Raw genomic sequence first — 22287 nt, forward strand, 5'->3', positions numbered from 1 at the left:
TCAAACACACTCTGAGAATCAGAGATTAATGATTCTGAGAATTAAAAATTTATATTCATCTAGTTTCGATATACGCATTTTTTTTTAGCCCAAGGGCCATATCAGATCTTTAAGAAAAGGCTAAGATGCTGCACTATAAAAATTAAATAAGGCCAAGACAGAAGCAGGATCGCAATAAAAAACCTGAATTTTATATTATTTTAAAATTAACTAATTTAATTTTAAAATTTAAAACATGCGCTTATCCCATATTTTAAACAATTTTCTACTTCTGATACATTAAAAAAAAATCACATTTCATTTGCAATTTTTTTCAGGGATTCTGGAGTCATATACCTAGAGCTTTCAGAGACTTTGTTTGGTCTTAGGAACTCACAAGCTTTAAAAAAAAGAGTTGCTTGTTTTTCAAAACCTACCTTGATTCATTAGAACCAGGCTTCCTAGCAGCAAGGCCAAACAGTTGGTAGGCTGATGGTTATGTAGATACTGGAAACCCCATCCACGCCTATATGATGCTTCATACATATATCCTGAGGCATTGGCAATTACTTCCAGAAATTTTTCCTGCTGGGACTTGCTAAGGTAGTTATATAAAAAGTCATAAGCAGTGGCAAATCCAACCAAAGAGTGAGCAAGGGGAACCTCATCCCATGGAGCATCCTTCACTAACCTGTAAAAGAGAAAAGGCATCATTTCTACACATCTTATAGAAAGATGCAGGCTACAGAAACATTACTGTTTAAACTTTACAGATTTTAAAATAGAAAACTGAGAATTGCATCAAACAGCTGATACTGAGCATGCACCTCTCCACTCATATATTAATCTTTCCCTATCTTCAGCTTTTTCGTTGCTTGGGGCTGAAGACCCATGCCATATAAAAATTGCATACAGATTAATGCAATGTAATTCAGAAATGTGCAGGGAATAAACTGAACACTGCCTTCCACAATGGAAAAGAGGCTTGGCTCATTTTCAAGCTAATCTTAATGGTCCTCTGTTCATTATCAAAGAGATGGATATTATTTGTAAGCCTTCCAGATGCCCAGATATCACACAAAAGATTGGGGGGGGGGTGAGATAAACAAATTGCATCATTAAAATTGTGGGTTTCTTCTGCTTTTACAATAGCAAGAATTTATGTTTAATCCAAGAATTCTGGGGTTTGTAAACCTAGTTTCTTTCTTGAGATTAACATTGCAATTTCAAACAATTTGTCTATTCAATTTAATCTTTATTAAAATTTCAAACAACTTATAGCAGATCATTCTGTTTTTCAATTCAAACTAGTTTGAAAATTCATTAGTCATATTTACTCTAAAACAACCCTTCCTGAATCAAATTGTTGTTCTTGTTATTATTTTCAGTCCAGAGAATCAAGAAGACAAACTCAAGTTTTGTTTGTATTAAAAATCGATGTGTTTTCCCTTTAACACATGAGATGGTATCTAACATCACATCTTCTCCATCACGTGAGGCCAAGCAACCAGGTAAGGTTAGCCTTCAACCTTTGGCAGAATTTGTATGATGTCAACTGAAGCATTGATTACATGGTCACTTTTACATTTTCAGAACAAGACTTCAGTTAATATTCTAGTATTTAATATTACCAAAATTCTTTTAGCTCTGCTTTTTTTTTATTCAGTCTATAGTATGACGCATGGTCTTGTTTTGCTTCCACACCATCAATCTTACATAAAAACAATAAAAATGTTATTGATTTCTAGGTTTGGTTCAAGATTTTTTAAAAAATGTTTAAAATGTGTCTTAACTGTAAGACATTAGACATATCATTAACTGAGATGAGTGGCTATAGCAAATGAATGAATGAATGAATGTTTTGTTTCCCTGTCACTACTGTTGTGCTCTCTAAAAAAAACTACTGGAACTATACCAGTGCAATTAAATTGGAATTGGAATCTATTGGAGTTGGGTGCCGCATAAATTTAAATGTATAAAATAGTTATTTTTAAAAATTGCTTTAAGTGGCATCTCCTAGAATTCTCAGTAATACCTGGCTGGAGAAATTATAGCAGTTGAATTCTATTCATTGAAACTGAGACTGTGGAAGGCTGTTCTGAGGCCACTTACACAAGTATATGAAAATGATTTTGCTCTTTTATTCTCTTCTCAAGGCAGAGAACTGGAAATGGAGTGTGTTATCATGAGCTGCATTTTGTTATGAACTCTTCTACTGAGGAATTTTGGCAGGAGGAAAGGCTATAATAAATAATCCAACATTTGTATTTTGGTGTCACATAGCCCCCAGATAATTGTACCATGTGATTTTTCTCTACAGAGTAACTCAAAAGTGGTAGATAATATTATTACGAACTAGCTTGCAGTTTAATAAAAAGTATTGAAATACATATGGCTCCAAAGTAGGATCACTAGACTTAGTTTATCTTTTGCACATTAAAAATAATAGATCTCTTCATATTTGGGATAAAACATTTCCTGATGACTCCAAATAGAGTTCAGTAATTATTTGGAGAGGCAGTTTTACCTAGCAACTGAAGCACCTCTTCAAAACTGATGGTTGTAATGTTATAGCATAGAATCCTCTCAAAGCCTTAAGCTGCTCAAAGGGCTTCTCCCGTGGACTGAGCTTACATGGAGATGCAGAGCAAACACTTCTGCAAAGTCTGATAGCTTTTGAATGGTCTGCATAGCCCCAATCTTCAACACACAGTGTAACAATCAAGTTTATAGCAGCATATTTTGATTTTGAGAGGGATGTGATGGCTCAGTGGTTAAGACGCTGGGCTTGTCAGCTGGAAAGTCGACAGCCCAGATTTGAGACCCGAGCACTGCGCAATAGAGTGAGTTCCCATTCTTGTCCCAGCTCCTGCTCACCTAGCAGTTCAAAAGCATGAAAATGTGAGTAGATAAATAGGTACCATTTTGGTGGGAAGGTGCACCTCGGCCTATAGTCATGCTGGCTACATGACCACAGAAATGTCTTCAGACAATGTTGGCTCCCTTGGCTAAGAAACAGAGATGAACATTGACACCTAGAGTCAGACATGACTGGACAGGGGAAACCTTTATCTTTATTTTGATTTTAATTTCAAATTCTTAATATCTGGTGAATTATTTTGGCAAAGTAGAATTTTAGGAATCTGTTGGCCAGGTGTTCAATTTATTAAACACTCACTGTAGCCCCTCATGGCCCGAATCCAAGACTGAAACATATTGATATAACACTAGCTGCCAGAAGCCTGAAGATAAATTTTAGCATATGCCAAGCATTTGTGGAGTTTTAGCTACAGAACATAATTCATACTGTCTTTTACTATAATGTATAAATTGTTCATAGAATTGTCTATAATGATGACAATTATTATCATCCAATATGTAGAACGTCTTCTGAGAACTGTAGAGTCTGAAATATAGTATAATCTACTGAGGGAATCATTTTGGTCTAGTTATTCATATCCATATCCTGTTTTAAAGCTTTACCTAATTTTAATATTTAATTGCAATATTCCAATTTAACTTTTAATACCCATAGTATTTGATTAATTTAATTTTAGGTAGTATAACTTCTATGTAGTGAAATAAAGGAAATTTGGGCTACCCGAAAATTTTACTCTAGTTATTAAGGCCCTCAGCTAGAAATCAGGAGACTAAGTTCTAGCCCTGCCCTTAGACATGAAAGCCAGATGGGAGACTTTGGACCAGTCGCTCTCTCTGAACCCAAGCCCCCTCACAGGTTTGTTGTTGTGAGGAAAACAGGATAGGGAAGGAGTATCAGATCTCCCAAAGGTACTTTTTCAGGAGGCAACTGGACTTGCTTGTTTTTCTTTCTCCCTCCCCCCCCCCTTTTTTTTTTCCTTTTCCTTTTTCAAGTTCAGTTGCCTCCTGAAAAAGCACCTTTGGGACAACCATTACCTGGATGCCTGAGAATCTCCATAGATATTAAGTATCAGATATGTTTGCCACCTTGAGTTATTTATAAAACTAATAAAGGTGGAATAAAAAAAATCTCTAAAGAAATAAATTTAACTGACAATATAGAACAGTAAAAGTTATAGTGAAAATTAAATTAAAATTAACAGCATTATCTCTGTTTCAAAAGAGATTACAGGTAAGTGTTTAGAGGAAAGATATGTCATGCGGTTAACTGCAAAAAAAAAAGATAAATTTCAGATACAGGTTATCTAAGCACAAACTAAGATTTCAAGTTGTATTCCATGAGCCAGAAGCTGCATCATTTAAAATACTTAGATGCTTTATCAAGATTATTCAGTCTTGATAAAGAAAACAAAAACAAAGATGCCTTTCAAATCATACAATAGCAGTGTTCAAGTTGCCTAAAGGTTGAATTTGAAATCATTATTTTATTACAGGAATGTTTTTGAGGAAAAGTATCCCACATAATGGCAAGTATTTAGTTTATATCCACAAAACTCATCTCACAGTAAATTTTAAACTTGAAAATGACAGTGAACTAATTTCTTTCTCTCTACTCCAATGCCAATCATATTGTTTCTTAGGACTTTCATTTGTTGCAAAACTGCTATTAGACAGACTTTGCAACTTGCAAACAAGGATTGCTTTTATATATGGACACCTTAAGGCAGGAGTCTTCAAACTTGTCCCTTTTATGATTTGTGGACTTCAACTCCCAGAATTCCTCAGCGAGGCACACCCTGGGCGTGCCTGACTGAGGAATTCTGGGAGTTGAAGTCCACAAGTCATAAAAGGTCCAAGTTTGAAGACTCCTGCCTTAAGGAATTTCAAACTGCATTGTCAAATTGAAATTGCATATTATTTCTGCCAAGCATTTTTAAAAATGAGTAAACTCTGGATCAAATAGTCAGATTCTAATTTATTACCTTTCTTCTTTTGAACTCCACAGCTCTTTTATTGCCACTTTAACAAGAAGTACTTTTAAACTAGAGTAGCTTTTACTACTCTCTGACATGAAAAAACGACTTAAATGTTTGATTTAAACTTCAAACATAATCTTTAACATTTATAAATACTTGCATGAATATAATGAACATTATTCCTACATAATGAAAAGGCTAGAGAAAATGACCATTTATTTCAACTGTCAAAAATAGTGTGTGCGGGGGCAACCACAGTAAATACAGATTACAGAATAACAATAATAATGTCATACAAAAAGATGTTGAGACTCTAGAAAGAGTGCAGAGAAGAGCAATGAAGATGTTTAGGGGACTGGAGGCTAAACTGTATGATGAAGGGGGCAGGACCTGGGAATGTCTAACAAATCTAACAAAGAGAAGGACTATCTGTGACATGGTAGCACTCCAATATTTGAAGGGTTGTCAGAGAGGAAGGGGTCAACCTAGTCTCCAAAGCATCTGAGGCAGGGGTTCTCAACCTTGGCAACTTTAAGACTTGTGGACTTCAACTCCCAGAATTCCTCAGCCAGCAAAGCTGGCTGAGGAATTCTGGGAGTTGAAGTCCACAAGTCTTAAAGTTGCCAAGGTTGAAAACCCCTGACGGTAAGAAAAGAAGTAATGGATGGAAGCTTACCAAAGAGAGGTACAACCTAGAATTCAGGATAAAGTTTCTGTCAGTGAATTAACCAGTGGAACAGCTTGCCTCCAGAAGTTGCAGGGGCTCCAATCACTCGAAGTTTTTAAGAGGAGATTGGACAGTCCAAAATAGTATAGGGTCTTCTGGGCAGGAGATTCCAACTCTGTTATTCTGTAATTATTGTGGTTCCTCCCACACACTATTTTTGACAATTAAAATAAATGGTGGTCATATTTTCTGGCCTTTTCATTATGCAGCAAGAATGTTCACTATATTCATATAGGTATTTACGAGTGTTAAAGATGATGGTTGAAATTTAAAACACATACTAAAGCCAGAACTTTAAACTTAAAAAAAAAACACAATTTTATATCCTATATTATAATTAAACAAAGTTTCCTTTAAAAAAGTATGAAGAATTGGTCATGTTTATTTAATTTAAATGCAGATTTCCAAGTAATATTTTAAAATACAAGCAAATTTCTAAATTCATTTAGCTCAGTTGTACCCCTTCTCTAGGATAAAGCTGAGAACTGTATTAAATTATATATAGGTTAGTTTAACAGCCTACCTGACTACTATTTATGGTTGAAAAGAATCAACCAGCAATCAGATAGTGGCCAGAGTGTTGTTTTTTAATAGAAAACCTGAATTTGGGATGGTGTGGGGCTGACCTAGGCTTACAAGCATCTTCCCAGACTGGAGAAAAACCGATATTCTGTTTTGGACCTCTAAACTGAAGTTTCTAGATTGAGAATGGACATTCAAATACTAGCTTATATGACCTTTATACTGGAATACATTAAAGATAATGATGCTTGTTTTAGATATAAACTTTAAAAATAGGTATTCCCTAAAAACACAGTTATGAAAAGAAACCAAAGCTTTCTCCTTTACTCTTTATATACCAAATATGCACTGCTATGTTTTGCAATAAAAACAAGACAAAAATCTACCAACTAGGCTGAGCCGCCATTCTTTCCATGTAGTCTTTGGCCATATCAATGGCTTCCATGTTGTCTGGATAAAGTATGCAGAACATTGCCAGGGCACCCAAATTGTTGCCATAGATTTCATTCCACCGAGCACTGAAGTCTTTGGGGTCCCAGGGAGGAAGATACTCCAAAGAGTTTGACAGCATGATCTGCACAGCTTCAACCAACCGAGCTGCAATGTGTTGATGCGTACTGGCTGCCTTATAACGGAGATCTTGTATCTCTCGTCTAGAGAAGTAGAGCATAGGGTAGTTGTCGTAATTGGCATTGACAAATGGAACAGCAGTGCTTGGGTTGTTGTCAGTGCTGCAGATTAGTGCGAAGCAAACCACATGTATGAAAAACACACTGGGAGCTCCCCGTGTGTGAGTCCTCATTGTGGCATTAGAGCTCCAGGTCTTGAAGGCAGCCAAATCATTTTTGAAGGAGCCTAAATAGCAAAAGAAGAATAAAAAGTGAGGTCAATGAAATAATGGCTGTCATTTTTGTCTAAGACACTTGATGGTGTATGGGAAAATTTAGGTTTTAAATACAAACAATACCTCTACAAGTTCCTTCCATAAAAATTAGCAGCAGATGTATTACCACATGTATAATGCACAGTATAATTAAATAAAATCCTATGTACAGCTTTTTGTCTTCAAATACTATTCCTGACCAAATTCAGTGGCCTAAATGGCATCCAATGACTGGTTGATAAGTTGAAATAAGACTATAGGTCAGGAAGTGAGAAAATAATCTTAATGAAATTTGCAAACATGATGTTACAATATTATCAATTGTATCTGCTGTAGTGATTATGTTTAATTCCTTCAAACTGTATCAGTATAATCCTACTGAATAATTACAGTGATGGTAACTGTTTGCATTAATATAATTTGGCTAACAATCTTTGGGGTTGTTTTTTTCTATAGGAATAGTATTGTGAATTTTAGAATCTCTGATGCACTTTTGGATTTGTAACAAAGGATGTTCTAATATATGTGACAGTTTAATTAGGCATAAATTCTAGGCTGTAAAAACCAACACATTTTTAGCCATCAAAATAATTAAGAATGTCTAATGTAAAACATTTTTTACTGTGCTTGCATGAAAGCAGGAAGAAAGGAAGAGAGACAGGGATTATGTGAGCTTCTGCCAAGATTGTGAATGTTCAGTTGGCTTAGGTTCACAGCTGTTAGAGTAAAGGATCTGGAATGTGGGAGGTGTCTGCAAGGGTCATTTTTAAAGACTCTGGTTGTGACACGTCTTCATTAAGAGAAACATTAAAAAAACCATGCACACACAGCAGAGTAGAATCCTGGAAGTGTATTTGAAATATCTGGCCTTTAGGGCATGCATGCATGTTTTTTCCCATTCAGTCAAAAGAATCCTTCATTTGACTTGCTGAAATTTATATCTTGGGCTAAAACGTTGAACATTAAATAGAAGCATGTATTCCCCAAATACATGCCGAATTTAAAAGGCTTGAAAATGGCAAAATTTGCATGGAAGTAAAACAAAAGGATGTTTTAAAGGTAACCATGCACCCTCCCTCTTTTCAAAATTACCAATCATTTCAACTTTGGTCTTAGATGAAACAGTCTAGGATTTCCCAGAGGAAAGTCAGAGAATTCCTAAAATTCTCTAAAGGGGAAAGGTTAGAGAAAGCAGGACCAAGAAAGATAGATTTACATAAATAATGAACAGTAATTTTAAATTATTAAAACGAGAAATAGAGAAAGAGAGAAAACATGTCACTGAAAACCTACTGCACAATTTTATTTTTCCTGAGGAAAAGCTGTTTCATAAAATTCAGCTACAGGAAAAGTACGTAAGAAGCTAAAGCAAACAGAAGCCACATACAGCGATCAAGTTTTCCAAGCTAGGGGCCAATATTAGGCTAATAAATTATTGTTTTAAGGGCAATAATAAGGATGCAAATAGAAATCTTTTCTATAGAATCACACACTGTTGGCTGCTTATATGATTGTCATGCCTCAAAAAAGTGCTGAAGAGAATTTACTAATTCTGATCCTGGTGGAACCACGGTGGTGTTATTGCTGTACAATACAGCTCATAGCCCCCATGAAAATTAATGATCTGAATGAACAGAGATATGGATCAGTTCTGATTATTTTCTTCATTTTTTTTAAATGACTTTTCAAAGGGAATTCCCTTCTTAATTTGTCATTTTGCCACTTGAGGTGACACATGCCAACCCCCAAGCCTGGCTGACGCCTTAAAGTCTGACTGCTAAAGCTTTTCAGGCAGTGGTGGGTGGTGAGGTTCTTATGATGTGTAAATTCCACCAAAGCCCTCCATGTGGCTACTACAACTCTTCCCAGAAGGCCACTGGACTTACTAAAGCAGGGCTCTTCAAACTTGGCCCTTTTATGACTTGTGGACTTCAACTCCCAGAATTCCTCAGCCAGCATGCCTGAAGACCCCTGTACTAAAGCTTATGTGACAATGGGAGAAGAGCATTTAATACATAGGAAACAATCACATTAACAACAATGTAATTTTAATTATATGTTTAATGCATGTTTTTTCCCCATCCCGCACCATTTGGGGGTAGGGTCAACAATCTAATATCACATAATCAAATGAGAACACTTGATTCCTGGTGACTATCTGGACTTTAACTGGATTCCTGGTGGCTAATGCCTATGTAGCTTTGTTGTCAGCAACACAGAAGTAACTGGCAATAGGAGCAATGGATATAGAGAACGAATATTTATCTCCAGTTTTCATTTTGATTCTGACCTGTGCAGTTTAGGTACTTTCCTCTTCCCTCTCCTTCCCCTATCTTAGGATCATTGCTACTGTAGATAGTAGTAACTTGGGCTTCCAGATCACCATGTTATTTCCTGAATAAAGCTTATCTTTTAAACTCTTAGTTTTAGAGTTTCTCTGCCACATGTTCTTTCTGCTATGTAATGCTAATCACTGTCCATCAATTTCCATCTAACAAATAGAAAAACTGTTTATGAGTCTTTCTAACCTGAAATCACTCCTGCAATAGTGAACCAATTACACTATTGACCAGTGAACTACAATAAAATGAGAAACAGTCTAAAAAAAGAAGTTTAAGAATTAGCCTGCTGAATAATACATTCACAGGGCAGAACATAAGATCCTGCCAAGACTGTTTCCCGCAGTCTTGAAAAGAGCATTAAAAATAAATATTGTTTTTAGAATCAGGTGAAAATATTTTCTTCATAATGGTATTTTACAAGGAAATTCAGGCAATCAAAACCAGGTAAGAGGCAAAGATACATATATTCTCAAACATACACATAGTTTCTGGGCATTTCTACTTTTTCAAGAACAACTTACATGTATTATTAGGCTGAATAAATGAACTAAAGAATCTCTGTAAAGAAAAACAGAAGCATTTTCTGTACTCAGCACTTTGGTAGGAAAAGTATCTGAATCCCCAGTTACTGTATTAAGTTATTTAGTTCTGAGAGACAAATTGTAGCCAGGTAGCCTGCCCAGTTAGACTATATGTCAACCTGCATAGTGTTCACATGTGAAATATGATTTTTAGAAAACCATATCAGTAGCTTTTTGTAATGCTGATGTCAGCTTGGAAAAAAGTAATTTCCTCCCATAAAGGGTCAATTATTCAGCAGACTATACAGAGTGGGAGGCCCAATGTATTGGTACATTTTCCAAAAAGAATCTCAATTTGCCATGAAATAAGTTGCAGTTGACACGAGAATATGTTAAATCATGCATCAAAAGCAAAATATGTGCTCAGTGTATTGTGGAATAAAAAACTGAGGATGCCATTTAATTGTCTCAGTTTCAACTTATTTCCCAACAAACTGGGATTCTTTGGGAAAGAGTACCAATACTTTTGACCACATCGGTATATGAAAACAACAATAAAAAATATTCTCTCAATATTCATCTTTGGTATTTACTTAACTATTTTCAACAACCGAACAGATCCATTGAGGCATATAATTGCAGATGGTCTATGTATAATAATGATATTAGCAGGTGTAAATTCTCTAAATATTATTAGTTCACAAGCTGAGAAAGATAAACCATACTGCTTTTTGAAAGAATAGGTCAGTGATGGTGAAACTTTTAGAGACCGAGTGCCCAAACTGCAACCCAAAACCCACTTATGTATAAAGAGGTGCCGGGTGGGTGTGGCTCATTGGGTGGGCGTGGCCCATTGGGTGGGCATGGCTGCAGTGGTAACGGCAGACTGGGTGGGACTAAAAAGTTCAATCAATCAATTCCAACTTTGCGAGATTATTTTTTTCCATGAGAAGTTGAAATTGATTGAACCTTTTTTCTTTGCACACAGCGGTGGAGGCCTAAAGTGAAAAGGTTTTATAAAACCCAGCTGAAGGCCTAGGAATGGGGCGACAGAGTGCGTGCCCATAGAGAGAGCTCTGCATGCCACCTGTGGCACGCGTGCCATATGTTCGCCACCACTGGAATAGGTCAACGAGTCCAGTTTTGAACAAAAAAATCACCAGAGCCAATTATCTTGCTCAAATGGAATTTTGACAGCCATAAAGAGACCAAGCAGGATTTTTTATATTACCAAATCTATCATTGTCTTAATCAATCATTGTTGGAATACCACAGAACTGGGGGTGTAGCAGAAACAAACCTAAATTAGCTAGGCACACTATACTGGCTTATGGGCTAATTGTATTCCAATCTGCAAAAAACTTCAATCAATGAAAGAAGCCAGATAATGATTGTGTCCCTTTCTTTGTTTTCACCAATTCCCAGTAAAGGTTATCATTATCAACCCCATTGGCTATCATAGCTCACTACTGTATCTCAAAACATGCTGTATGATTCTGCACCACCACCATATACCTCCAGCTACATCAATGGCAACAGATGGAGAGGAGAGACTGCCACTTTGCACTAACACACATCAGTTAAACTCAATAAACAAATGGCTTATTATATTTCCTCTAATATCTCAGAGTTACTCTGCATCAGTCCTTCAGGCATTAATATTTTCTGGCAACTTCAATTTTACTGAAATTGAAAGAATATAATACTCATTTAGAGGTAGATGCCCTTACATGTGATACTTGTTCTTCCTCATCTCCACTTCCCATAGAAATAAGGATGCAAATGCAAAAAAGCATGTCAGAGATATACAACAATGGCACAGTGGTTAGAGTGCAGTATTGCAGGCAAACTCTGCCCACAGCCTGGAGTTCGAGTCTGACAGGAACTCAAGGTTGACTAGCCTTCCATCCTTCCAAAGTCGGTAAAATGAGAACCCAGATTATTGGGGGAATAATATGCTAAACCACTCAGAGAGTGGAGCGGTATATAAATCTTAGTGCTATTGCTATAATTAAGTGGACAACCACTTAAATATGAGCCAGCAATGTGCTGCAGCTGCCAAAATAATAACAACAATGCAGGCCTTGGCTGCAACAATAGATAGGTAGTATCAAGGTCATGTGAAGTGTTAGTATCGCTTTGGTAAGACCACTCATGGAATACTGTGTCCATTTTTGCTCACAGTAATACAAAAAAGATGTTGAGACTCTAGAAAGGGTATAGAGAAGAGCACCAAAGACGTTTAGGGAGGCTAAAACATATGATGAATGGCTGCAGGAACTGGGTGTTTCTAGTCTAATGAAGAGAAGGACTAGAGGTGACATGATAGCAGGCTTACAATATATGAAGGGGTGTCACAGAGAAGAAGTGATCATCCTGTTTTCCAAAGCACCTGAAGGCAGGACTAGAAATAAAGATGGAAACTTATCAAGCAGAAATCCAACCTAGAACTAAGGATAAATTTCCTGACAGTGAGAACAATTAATCAGTGAAGGGCTTGCCTCCAGAAGTTGTGGGCACTCCATCATTGGAGATTTTTTAACAGAGATTGGACAACCATTTGTCCAGAAAGGTATAGGGTCTCCTGCCTGAGCAAGGGGTTGGACTAGAAGACCTGCACGGTCCCCTCCAAGTCTGTTATTCTGTATTCTATCATTATCTGACCACCCCCCACCTTGCATTATCTATATTCCAGAAATAAAATTAGAAAACATTTTGTAAGAGGTGGTGGTAATTTATTTCTATTTCATATTTTTGAAACCACCCCTTTCCCTCAGAGAGAGACTCTGGGTAATATTGCTACACAATATCCTCTCCCATATTCAGATAATTCACCATCACATATCAGTAAAGAAAAATAGAAGAATGATATCTTTTTTTCTTTGTACAAAAAGCTCCATCTATTTGGAACTGAACACGTAGGCACCACTAATAAAACTGCAATGTAGTTCTTCTCTTTAGATGCTATAGAATTATAGTGGCAACAGATAATAACCCACATGTGGGCAAACTGTTGGGGATAATGGGGAGCATAGGCAAATAAGGTGGAGCATAAGTTCATTTGCCTCTCCATAGTGAATTCTGCCTCCTGCCTCCCATTTTATCCCACTCAACTTCCCTAAAAAACGATCCAGATCATTTTGAACATTGCTCTTCTTGTCACTGTGGTTCAGCTATGAATTATTTTATTTAAATTTATTGTTTGCCCAACTCCAGTGGATTCTGGGTGGCATAAAAACTACAGAAAAAAACCATATAAACAGCTAAACATTAAATCAAATAGGCAATCTAAATAAATATGATCTTATAAACAACAAATCAACCTAACAGAGGCCATTGAACAAATCATGAACATCATCCCTAGGCCTGGGACCAAAGCCAGTTTTTCAAAGCTTTCTGGAAGTTTAGGAAAGAGGATGCTACCCTTATTTGTGGTAAGGGCTGCTGTTCCAGAGGGTGGGGGCTGTGACAGAAAAAGCACATTTCCTCGGTCTCACAAGGTAGCAATGTTTAATGGAGGAAATTAAGGCTTTAAACACTCTGCAATTCTATTATGAAATCTAGATATCTTTATCTTCTATCTGTTGCCTTCTTATGTTCTTCTACCAGTTTTGTCTTTACTTTTATATCATGAAATATACTTAAGGAAGAGAAAAATAGAGTAACTGAATTGTCTCCATACTGTCTTTTTATGCAGCTATCCTTACTGGACACAGCACATTTTTAAGCAATGAGTAGATACAGGGCAGGATAATGGTGTTATGACATCACACAAATAGGTGCAATCTGATGTGTGTTGGGAGGGGATAGATTTATTCAACTTGTTTAGATCTATAAACTGGACTAAAATTCATGTGCTTTTTTTCAGTGAAAAAGATCAGGAAATTGTAGTTTTCCAATTTGGCACTATATCGTCAGCTGTTTCTTTTTAGTTTTGTAACCAGAAATAAAACCTAAGAATTATGCCACTTTGCTGAGCTACCCAGCCTTTAGAGACTCTCTCTCTCTCTCTCTCTCCCTCTCTCTTTCTCTCTCTTTGGAAAAAGCTCTAATGATTGGAAAGGGTAGAAGGAAAGAGAATAACTATCAATAAGGTGGAGGAACTCAGTTACAATGGCAGTGAGTGCCTCCCATTGGGAGACAGATTAAGGATAGATTGTGATGAGAAATTCTATCTGTGTGTTCACTAGGAGGCAAAAATGACTTTATGATATATAATTATCAATACCATCTTGAATTCTTGGAAAAAGGGCAGATTATAGATCTCATCAATCAACTAATCCTCTATTCAGTACATATGTTGCTGCACTGATTAGAGCCGATAGGATGGCAGCAAGCAAGGTAGGAGATAAAGAGGACATGTAATCGGCCCAATTCCTGGAACATTTGTTGAATCCCATCTCCTACTTGTGTCAGTGTGGTTAATTATATTAGCAATCTGATATTTTGTTTTGTTTAACTTGACTGCTATCAACATACCCCAAATTGTGCTTTGCCTTCTGGAAGCCACACATCTTTTCTCCCCCCGGATGGCTTCAAACAGCCATTTCCTGTTTCCTCTTGAGTTTCCTTTTTCACTGAGCTACTAGATAGTTTAATATTGCTCTTTAGCTTTAGTCTTTCAGTCTGCAGATTTATGGACCTTTTTTTCATGGAAGAATAATCTGCAGAACAGGATTGTAATCCATTTTCCAGGCCACTCTGGCTTTCAAATAAAGCCTTATACTCAAAGCACTGTGAAGGCAACTTGGGCAAAGAGAATTAATGTGACAATTTGAGTGATATTTGCCACTGCACTTTACTGATAAAGCATTATTGGTATACCATACTGCTAGCAATGACTGGGGGAAATGGTATGATCCATGTGCTAGGAAGTCAACTTACGACTATAATTGGGATCAGAATTTTCACGCTAAGCAAGGTGGTTAAGTTTAATGATATTTTTGCCATAGTTGCTAAGTGAATAATTGCAATCATTAAGTAAATCACACCGTTGCTAACTTTAAATGGTTGCTAAATGAATGGCTGCAGTTGAGGACTACCTGTATTACTTTTTCTTTTCTACAACATTTACAGGGCTGGTCAAGAGTATGATTAAATTGTTACAGAGACTTTAATCTTCACATCCTCCCCATCCACATAGCAGCACCGAAAGCTGTGCTGACATTTACAATTTGCTACATATTTTATTACTCCTGATACTTTATATTATTTTATAAATATTTGAATGCAAAATTTATTTTTTAAAATTATGAGAAATACCGCATGATAGTTTGCAGCATCAGCAATAGAGTTAACACTAGAAAATAAGAAACGGGTATTGGGTATAGATAGCGTGGGGCTTTATGGGTTTTTATGTTGCAAATTTTTAATATTGCAAGTCACCTGGAGCTACCTGTAATTTTTGCAGTTATATAAATGTATTTATAAGTAAATAAATATAAAAAGGTGGGATAAGAATCTAATAATAGAGAACCAATATTTTATGTTCATTTAGGAATACAAAACAAAACATACATGCATAGCTGTGGAAAGAATTCTAATGCGTCATCGCCACAGTCCAGTTACCAATAAATTTAAATAAAAATTTTGGACTGCTTCTTAAATAAAGCAAATGTTTACACAACCTTTGGTGTTTCTACATGAAAATGAGGAAAAGATTTCCCAGTTTTAGAATATATGGCTATGGCTTTTAATTTAATATATGGCTATGCTGATAATTTTATTTATTAAAATGATTCCTTCAATTTAAAAGAACTGAGTCCATTTGGTTATTGAGATGGCATTCCAACAGACAAGCAAACTATTATTTTTCTGATAATCTTTTAAAGTGGTTGCATCTCACCTGATATTTTTACCCAATATTTGGCGGATTACCATGTCGTCATTCCACACACTTTAGCAATGTTAGTTATTACTAGTGAGGACACCTACTGGAAAGTTGGGTGTCATTGCTTTTACATCCAGATAATGACTGTCAAATAACTCTTGCTACAAAAATGATTACTATAACGCTGCAACCATAAGGCTTCCTTCACCAATGCAGAGAGGAGAACGGTGGATCTCACGTTTATACCAGTCAATGATTTCCTGTGCAAGATTTCAGCAACCAAATATTTGGTTAATTTCAAAGCCCACTGCATTTCCTGTACAAGATTTCAGCAATGAAGCACTTGGTTAGTTTCACTGCCCACTGCATTTCCTGTGCAAGATTTCAGCATTCAAACACTGGATTACTTTCACTGCCCATTCCAGATTTCAGTAATGGTAAAAAGGAGAAAAATGCACATGAGACCACAATGGATTTAACTACCCACTGATTGGTGGGCAGAAGAAAAAGTGGAGTAGATAAAAGGGTGCCAAATTTTATATGGAGGATTTAAATGCCATGGAATTCTTTGGTATCATATTGTAAATTACAAAGTGAGAACAAAAGTTTAGGATGACAGATATGGGGCACTGGCAAGTATGTCTTGAACTCTAAGCAGGATTAATCGCATCATTGCCACGGAAGGGAGAAAGGGCAGGAAAAAAATGTGAAAGTAGCAACAATATTATTGGGTTCTTTTTTTGTAGTAGATAAGCTTGGGAAAAGTTTAAAAAAAAGTATTTAGAGTCTGAGGAATTTGTTCTAGCTAATAATACTATTTGGTGATAAGGTTTTGGAATGTAAATACTCCTTTTCTGGCAAAGCAGATGTTTAAGACATATTTCCCCTGAATTAAGTATAATATAGCAAAAGTAATCCTTGGTTAAAGCTGATTTTAATTCTGTTGCCCTTATAGTTCAATTTTAGGCATGTATCCAAGAGAAATTCCCACTGAGGCAAGGCAGATCTAGTTCAGTTAAGATGTGATATGATAAATAAATATATCCACTGCAATGAACCTGTTTATTTAATTTTCATATTTTTCCATTCTATGCAGTGGCTCGGTTTAAAAAAAAGTAAAAGAACAGTGTTCTTTTTTCATGCATTTTCATTATTTTTGCTGACTCCCCAATTGAAAAGGCACTACAGGTGGTCCTCAACTTAGAACAGTGCATTTAGTGACCATTCAAAGTTACAACACTGAAAAAGTGATTTATGACAGTTTTTCATACTTACGACAATTGCACCATCCCCATGGTCATGTGATAAAAATTCAGACGCTTGGCAACTGACTCAGTTGCAGTGTGCCAGGCCATGTGATCACCTTTTGTGACCTTCTGACAAACAAAGTCAATGGGGAAACCAGATTCACTTAACAACTGTGTTATTAACAACTGTGATGATTCACTTAACAACTGTGGCAAGGAAAGTCATAAAATGGGGCAAATTCACTTAACAAATGTTTTGCTTAGCAGCAGCAATGTTGGCTCAATTATGGTCATAAGTCGAGGACTACCGGTAATGCATTGGTCTTCTATCCATACATATGAAACCCCCACACATATATTAAATTTGAGGTCAATGGATGGAGCATTATTTACACGTTGGCCACCAAAACACACATAATACCCTTCCTCTTTCAGAGAAAATTTATGTTTCATCTAAATGTAATTAGATGTCTATGCAATGTACCCAGGGATAACACCCAATGAATCCATCTGATCTTTATTTTAGATAATATGCTTGGAATTATAACTCTGTATAAAGAGGGAAATACTTCCCTTATCTGGTCACATCAGATTCTAGGGGTGGTGCTCATCTCTGTTTCTTAGCAGAGTGAGTCAGCATTGTCCAAAGATATTTCCATGATTATGTGGCTGGCGTGACTATATGCCAAGGTGCACAGAATGCTGTTACCTTCCCACTGAAGTGGTACTTATTTATCTACTTGCATTTGTATGCTTTCAAATTGCTGGATGGAAAGGAGCTGGGGCAGGAATGGGAGCTCATCCTGTCCTGTGGTGCTTGGATCTCGAATGAAATCTACTCACCTTCCTGTGAGGGGAAGTTGTTTGGCAATCAAACTGCAAAGGCCCATCAAAGACAAGCTCATGGGCTCAAGATTGTTAGGGATACGTTTCAAATAAGGAATAGCAGTTTTGTTTGTGCAAGTCTTTGTCACTGGATTCCTTCTTTGTGCCCTACAATTGTATAGTATACAGTATCATCATGGAGCAAGCAATTCCAGACATCGGGATCTAAATTGGTTGGTTGGATACATGCTAATGATGGCTGAAGAGATGTTGCCCTTTTATTTTCTAACACCACATAACAATGCCCACTTTCCAAAACACAGTTTAACCCAGTACTACCCAATACCCATATTTTTGGATATAAATCACTGTGGAAAATAGTTTGCTGTCAGGCAACTGTTTACTTAAACTAGGAATCTTTCCTCATCTGCTTTTGTACAGAGTTGCCACTAAAAGGAGAACATTATGTTATAAACTTCTCTTTTCTAAAAAACAGAACAGATGTAAAACATCCACTCTTTAAGCTTCTGCTTTACTGCTTTATTTCATAACCTGAATTCTTTGTCCCAAGCACACAATTTTTTGGAAGATGCTAACAGCAGTCCATACAGTTTAAGAACAATTTCAGGATGCTATCTTACATTCTAGTCTTCCCCAACTTGGTGCCCCCTTCAGAGCTGAGACCAATACTCCCGAAATTCTTAGCCAGCATAACTGAAAATTCTGGAAACTGGAAAACCGCACCATCTAGCAGTGTTTCTCAACCTTGGCAACTTTACAATGTGTGGACTTCAACTCCCAGAATTCTGCAGCTAGTGTTGCTAGCTGGAGAATTTTGGGAGTTGAAGTCCACACATTGTAAAGTTGCCAAGGTTGAGAAACACTGATAATTCTAGAGAACCAAATGGGACAATGCTACAGGGTATGAGTACAATGACACATGCTGCTCCATGTACATATGTAATACAATACTGTAAGTCCCATATAATTTGAAGAAAGTTAAAAATAGATGTCTGTATAGGATGACAAAATCAGACAAATAATATAACTCCTGCTACTACAGGTTTTTTCCCCTTTGCCTCTCTCCTACTTTTTTCTCTCTTTGTCTTATCACAAGCTTTTCAAACCCAAAATATTTTGACAAAATTCATTGTCAAATGTGTACTACCTCATGTTTCTAAGTTTTAAAACATAAAAAGGTTCATTAGTAACAATGAAAGAGGCATTGACAAAGGTAGATTAAAACAAACTATGCATTAATAAAGAAATGTAATGCTTTCCTTGCGTCAAACTGCAAACTGCAGTTTGTTAACTTGAAAAAAGTGGGAGGGAGGACTTTGGATGTAAAGTCTGACTATCTTTGTCTTTCTAGCTTGATTATTCTGCAGTAGGAAGCTTCTTTGTGCATCTGAGTTCTTTCTTGCTCTGTTTTAAGATAGGAAATATTAATACATTTAATAAAGTACAATATAACAGATTTATCTTTTTTTTTAAAAAAAAAAAAACTCCTTCTAAAACATTCACTCAAAAAATCCCGTTCTCCTGCTACGAAGATGAAACAGTACCCCAGAGAAATAACTTACATGTAATAGTTAGAGGCACTAGGAATGGCAGTATAGATTAAGACCTATAGAAGAAAGGCCTTTGGAAGGAAATGATAGCTGTCTTCAATAAACTAACATGTTGTATAAAAGGCAGGGCAGAATTGATCCAGAAGACAGGATAAGAAATAATGGATTAAATTATAAGGAAACTGATTTTGGTTGGACATTATGAAAACATCCCTAACATTAAAAGCTATTCAAGAGTGGAAGAGACTTCCTCGTAGATGGTAGACTCTATTCAGTGTTTAAATACAGGCTGGAAGGTCGCTTCTTGGGATGCTGTAGTACAGGAGTGTGAAACTGGCAGCCCGCAGGCCAGATGGGTCACAAGCAAGCCACACCCACTCCGGCTCCGAAAAGGCAAAAAACATCATGATACATCATGACGTGATCAAGTTTGACACTCTTGCTGTAGTATATTGTATATTGGGCAGGGGGTTGCATTAAATGATTTCTAATGTCATTTCCAAACTTTATATTCTATGATGCTTCACACATCATTGTGGTAATTAGGTACTGTATTGAACAAAATATTGATAGCAGGGTTTAGGCATCAAAATATTGCCCGCCTGCCCCCACTTTTTAAAAAATGAAACAGCACAACTCTTTATTTTAATGCACTTTATTCCCCAATAAATTTATATAGCTTGGAGGCTTCACTTTCTCTTCAGTTTAATTTAGGCAGATTCATTTGCTGTTGGTGGATAGATCAGATTTCATAAAAGATGATAGCAATGGATTGCTACATTTTTATTTAGGCTATAGTATTTGTAATTTTGCATGTGATAATTCCAAAATCAGAGTAGCATACTATTCAGGACAAGGGGACAAGCCCTAAATAGATTGTATATGTTGGCTGTTTTCATACCAGCTTAATCACATTGATATCAGGTTAAAAAAAAATCTGTTCTCTATTCAGCTACACTGCACTCAATAATACTGTCCTATCAATAGTCATTTGCAAGGACACGTGTGTAGGAATTGGCTGTGTGAATTCAGTGTAAAACACAACTGTAATACATTCAGAAAACATTCAGAACAATTTAGAAAACAATTTAGAGGGCACATTTACCTGTACTTATTCAAAACTGAGTTCAGTGGAGGTTTTTTTTTACTGTCCTGCTTCTATACAATTTAAGCTTATTTTTGTGGTCAATCCCATTTTAATAACCTTTACACATAATAAAAATAAGGCAAGGTTATACATATGTTTAGCTTCCATCTAAATCATATTTACTAGGCCTGACTCACAGTTGCTCTGTGACATTTATTTCTTGAGTCAGTGTTCAAAGAATAATGTTCCTAAATGTCCGCAGCAGGCAGAAAGTCTGCAAAACTTACACAGCAGTGATGTCCTTTGGGACAATTTCACTTCCAAAAACATTAACCTTTCCACTTCAACTTTTCCAAACTTTACCATAAATTACTAGCCTTGCTTTTGGCTTTGTACTTTGTTGGGCATCTGAGTGAATAATCAAGAAAGCCATCAGAGGCATCTTGCAAGCTGGCCCAACGCCACACATTCTTTCTAAATTCAGAAGGGTCAAAAGTTGATTAAATTCTATTACCTTGGAAAGAAAGATGCATGCCAGTAACATAGGGAAGCTACTTGGAAAGTCTCAAGCATGTTTACTAAGATTGGCTTTTGGACATACTGATTTGGATATTATAGGAAATGTAGTCCAATTCACATGGTAGGAATCAGCCTGGGAATGGCCAGCTCTGGAATGCCTTACTTGGACTGTACAGGATTGCAACTCCAGTTTCTGGAGCTCTTGACAAAACCCATTTCTAACTTCGAAGAGATTCGCAATCTACTCACTAGTTGGTAATGGATGAAACATCCCTGGGCAACTGCAAGACCCCCTTTCCCCTAAATCATCTTTTTTACCAACTCAGAATTGTCCCGTCTCCCCCAGTCCGTTGCTGACCTCCAAGTGTGGGCCGATAAAAAGACTTCTTGTAACGGGCCGCCCGTCGGTGGACGGTAGAAGGAAGGAACGGCTGCGTCCTCTTACCTCTCTCTCAGCCTGTTGTTGCGCAGCCTTTCTCGCTCCACGGCGGCAGGCGGCTGAGCCACCGGAGTGAAGGAAGCCGCCGCTACCTTTGTGCGGGCAGCTTCTGCTCTGCGGGCGAAGTCGCGGCCGCTCCGCGACGGATGCTCGACCGGCTAGGTGGCGGGACGGATGGGAGAAGGTCGGGCCGCGCCGATCCCAGGACGGCGTTCGCAGGCGCCTGAACTCCGCCAGAGGGAGGAGACCGCAACGTCACCGGAGAAAGCAGCCGGGGGAGAGAAGAGGGCGAGGAGCCCCTTAGTCCCACCTCTCTCCCGATCCCCCCTCGCGGATTTCGGTTTTAAAGGCTGGTGGAAGTCTCAGACGCCTGGGAAGTTATTTTCCCGCCAAAGTGGCAGAGCGCGAGGCGAGCCCCTGCCCGCAACGCTTCTTCCAGAGAAAAAGGCTGACTTTCACAATAATTTCGCTTTCTTGTAACAAGGCTGGCCACCCCTCCCAGGCCCCCGGAGCAGTCGCGTGGCTAAAAAGAAGCGACGCATCTGTGGAAAGCAACCCCTTTCTCCTGGCCCTACTCTCTCCCGGCCTCACCCGAGTCTCCTCCTTCCCGGGTCTCTTAGCTGAATCTCTTTGGATCTTTGTCGACAGGCAGTGAAGTTCTCGCATGAAACAGCTGTGGCTGCGCCTAACTTTTCTTTCTTTGCTCGCTCTTTTGGGTACCAAAGGAGTTGGGGGGGGAGCGGGGGGAGACGAAAGAGGCGAAGTCGCCTAAAGCATTAAAAGACACTCCACTGGTTTCTTTCCTGTGTCTTCAGGGCGCAGCTGTTCATCTTTTCACTCCCCAGAGCCCTTCGGATAGCAACCAAATTAGCTATCCCCCTCAGTGGCCCACCAAAAAATGAAAATATGTGTTGGCTGGTTCTTTAAGGAGCAAGCATT

At 37.5% G+C, this 22287-nt stretch overlaps 1 protein-coding gene across 2 annotated transcripts in view; it reads right to left on the reverse strand.

The window, feature by feature from the left end:
* DSE (dermatan sulfate epimerase) overlaps positions 1-21937 on the reverse strand; it is a 30613-nt gene extending 8676 nt beyond the window's left edge. Inside the window, exons 1-3 of one of the 2 annotated variants that reach the window (XM_039355525.1) lie at positions 21355-21937; positions 6471-6939; positions 417-670 (exon numbers count right to left, since the gene is read on the reverse strand). In XM_039355525.1, the coding sequence (XP_039211459.1) occupies positions 417-670; positions 6471-6886 (670 nt within the window). In that variant the 5' untranslated portion in view covers positions 6887-6939; positions 21355-21937. Of the gene's footprint in view, positions 1-416; positions 671-6470; positions 6940-21354 lie in introns of those variants that run through there. The other variant, XM_039355526.1, reaches the window with a different exon arrangement.
* Between the last annotated feature and the right edge of the window lie 350 nt (positions 21938-22287).

Source organism: Crotalus tigris, unplaced genomic scaffold, assembly GCF_016545835.1.
Source record: "Crotalus tigris isolate CLP2741 ecotype Arizona unplaced genomic scaffold, ASM1654583v1 scf7180000018691.1937549, whole genome shotgun sequence".
NCBI lineage: Eukaryota > Metazoa > Chordata > Lepidosauria > Squamata > Viperidae > Crotalus > Crotalus tigris.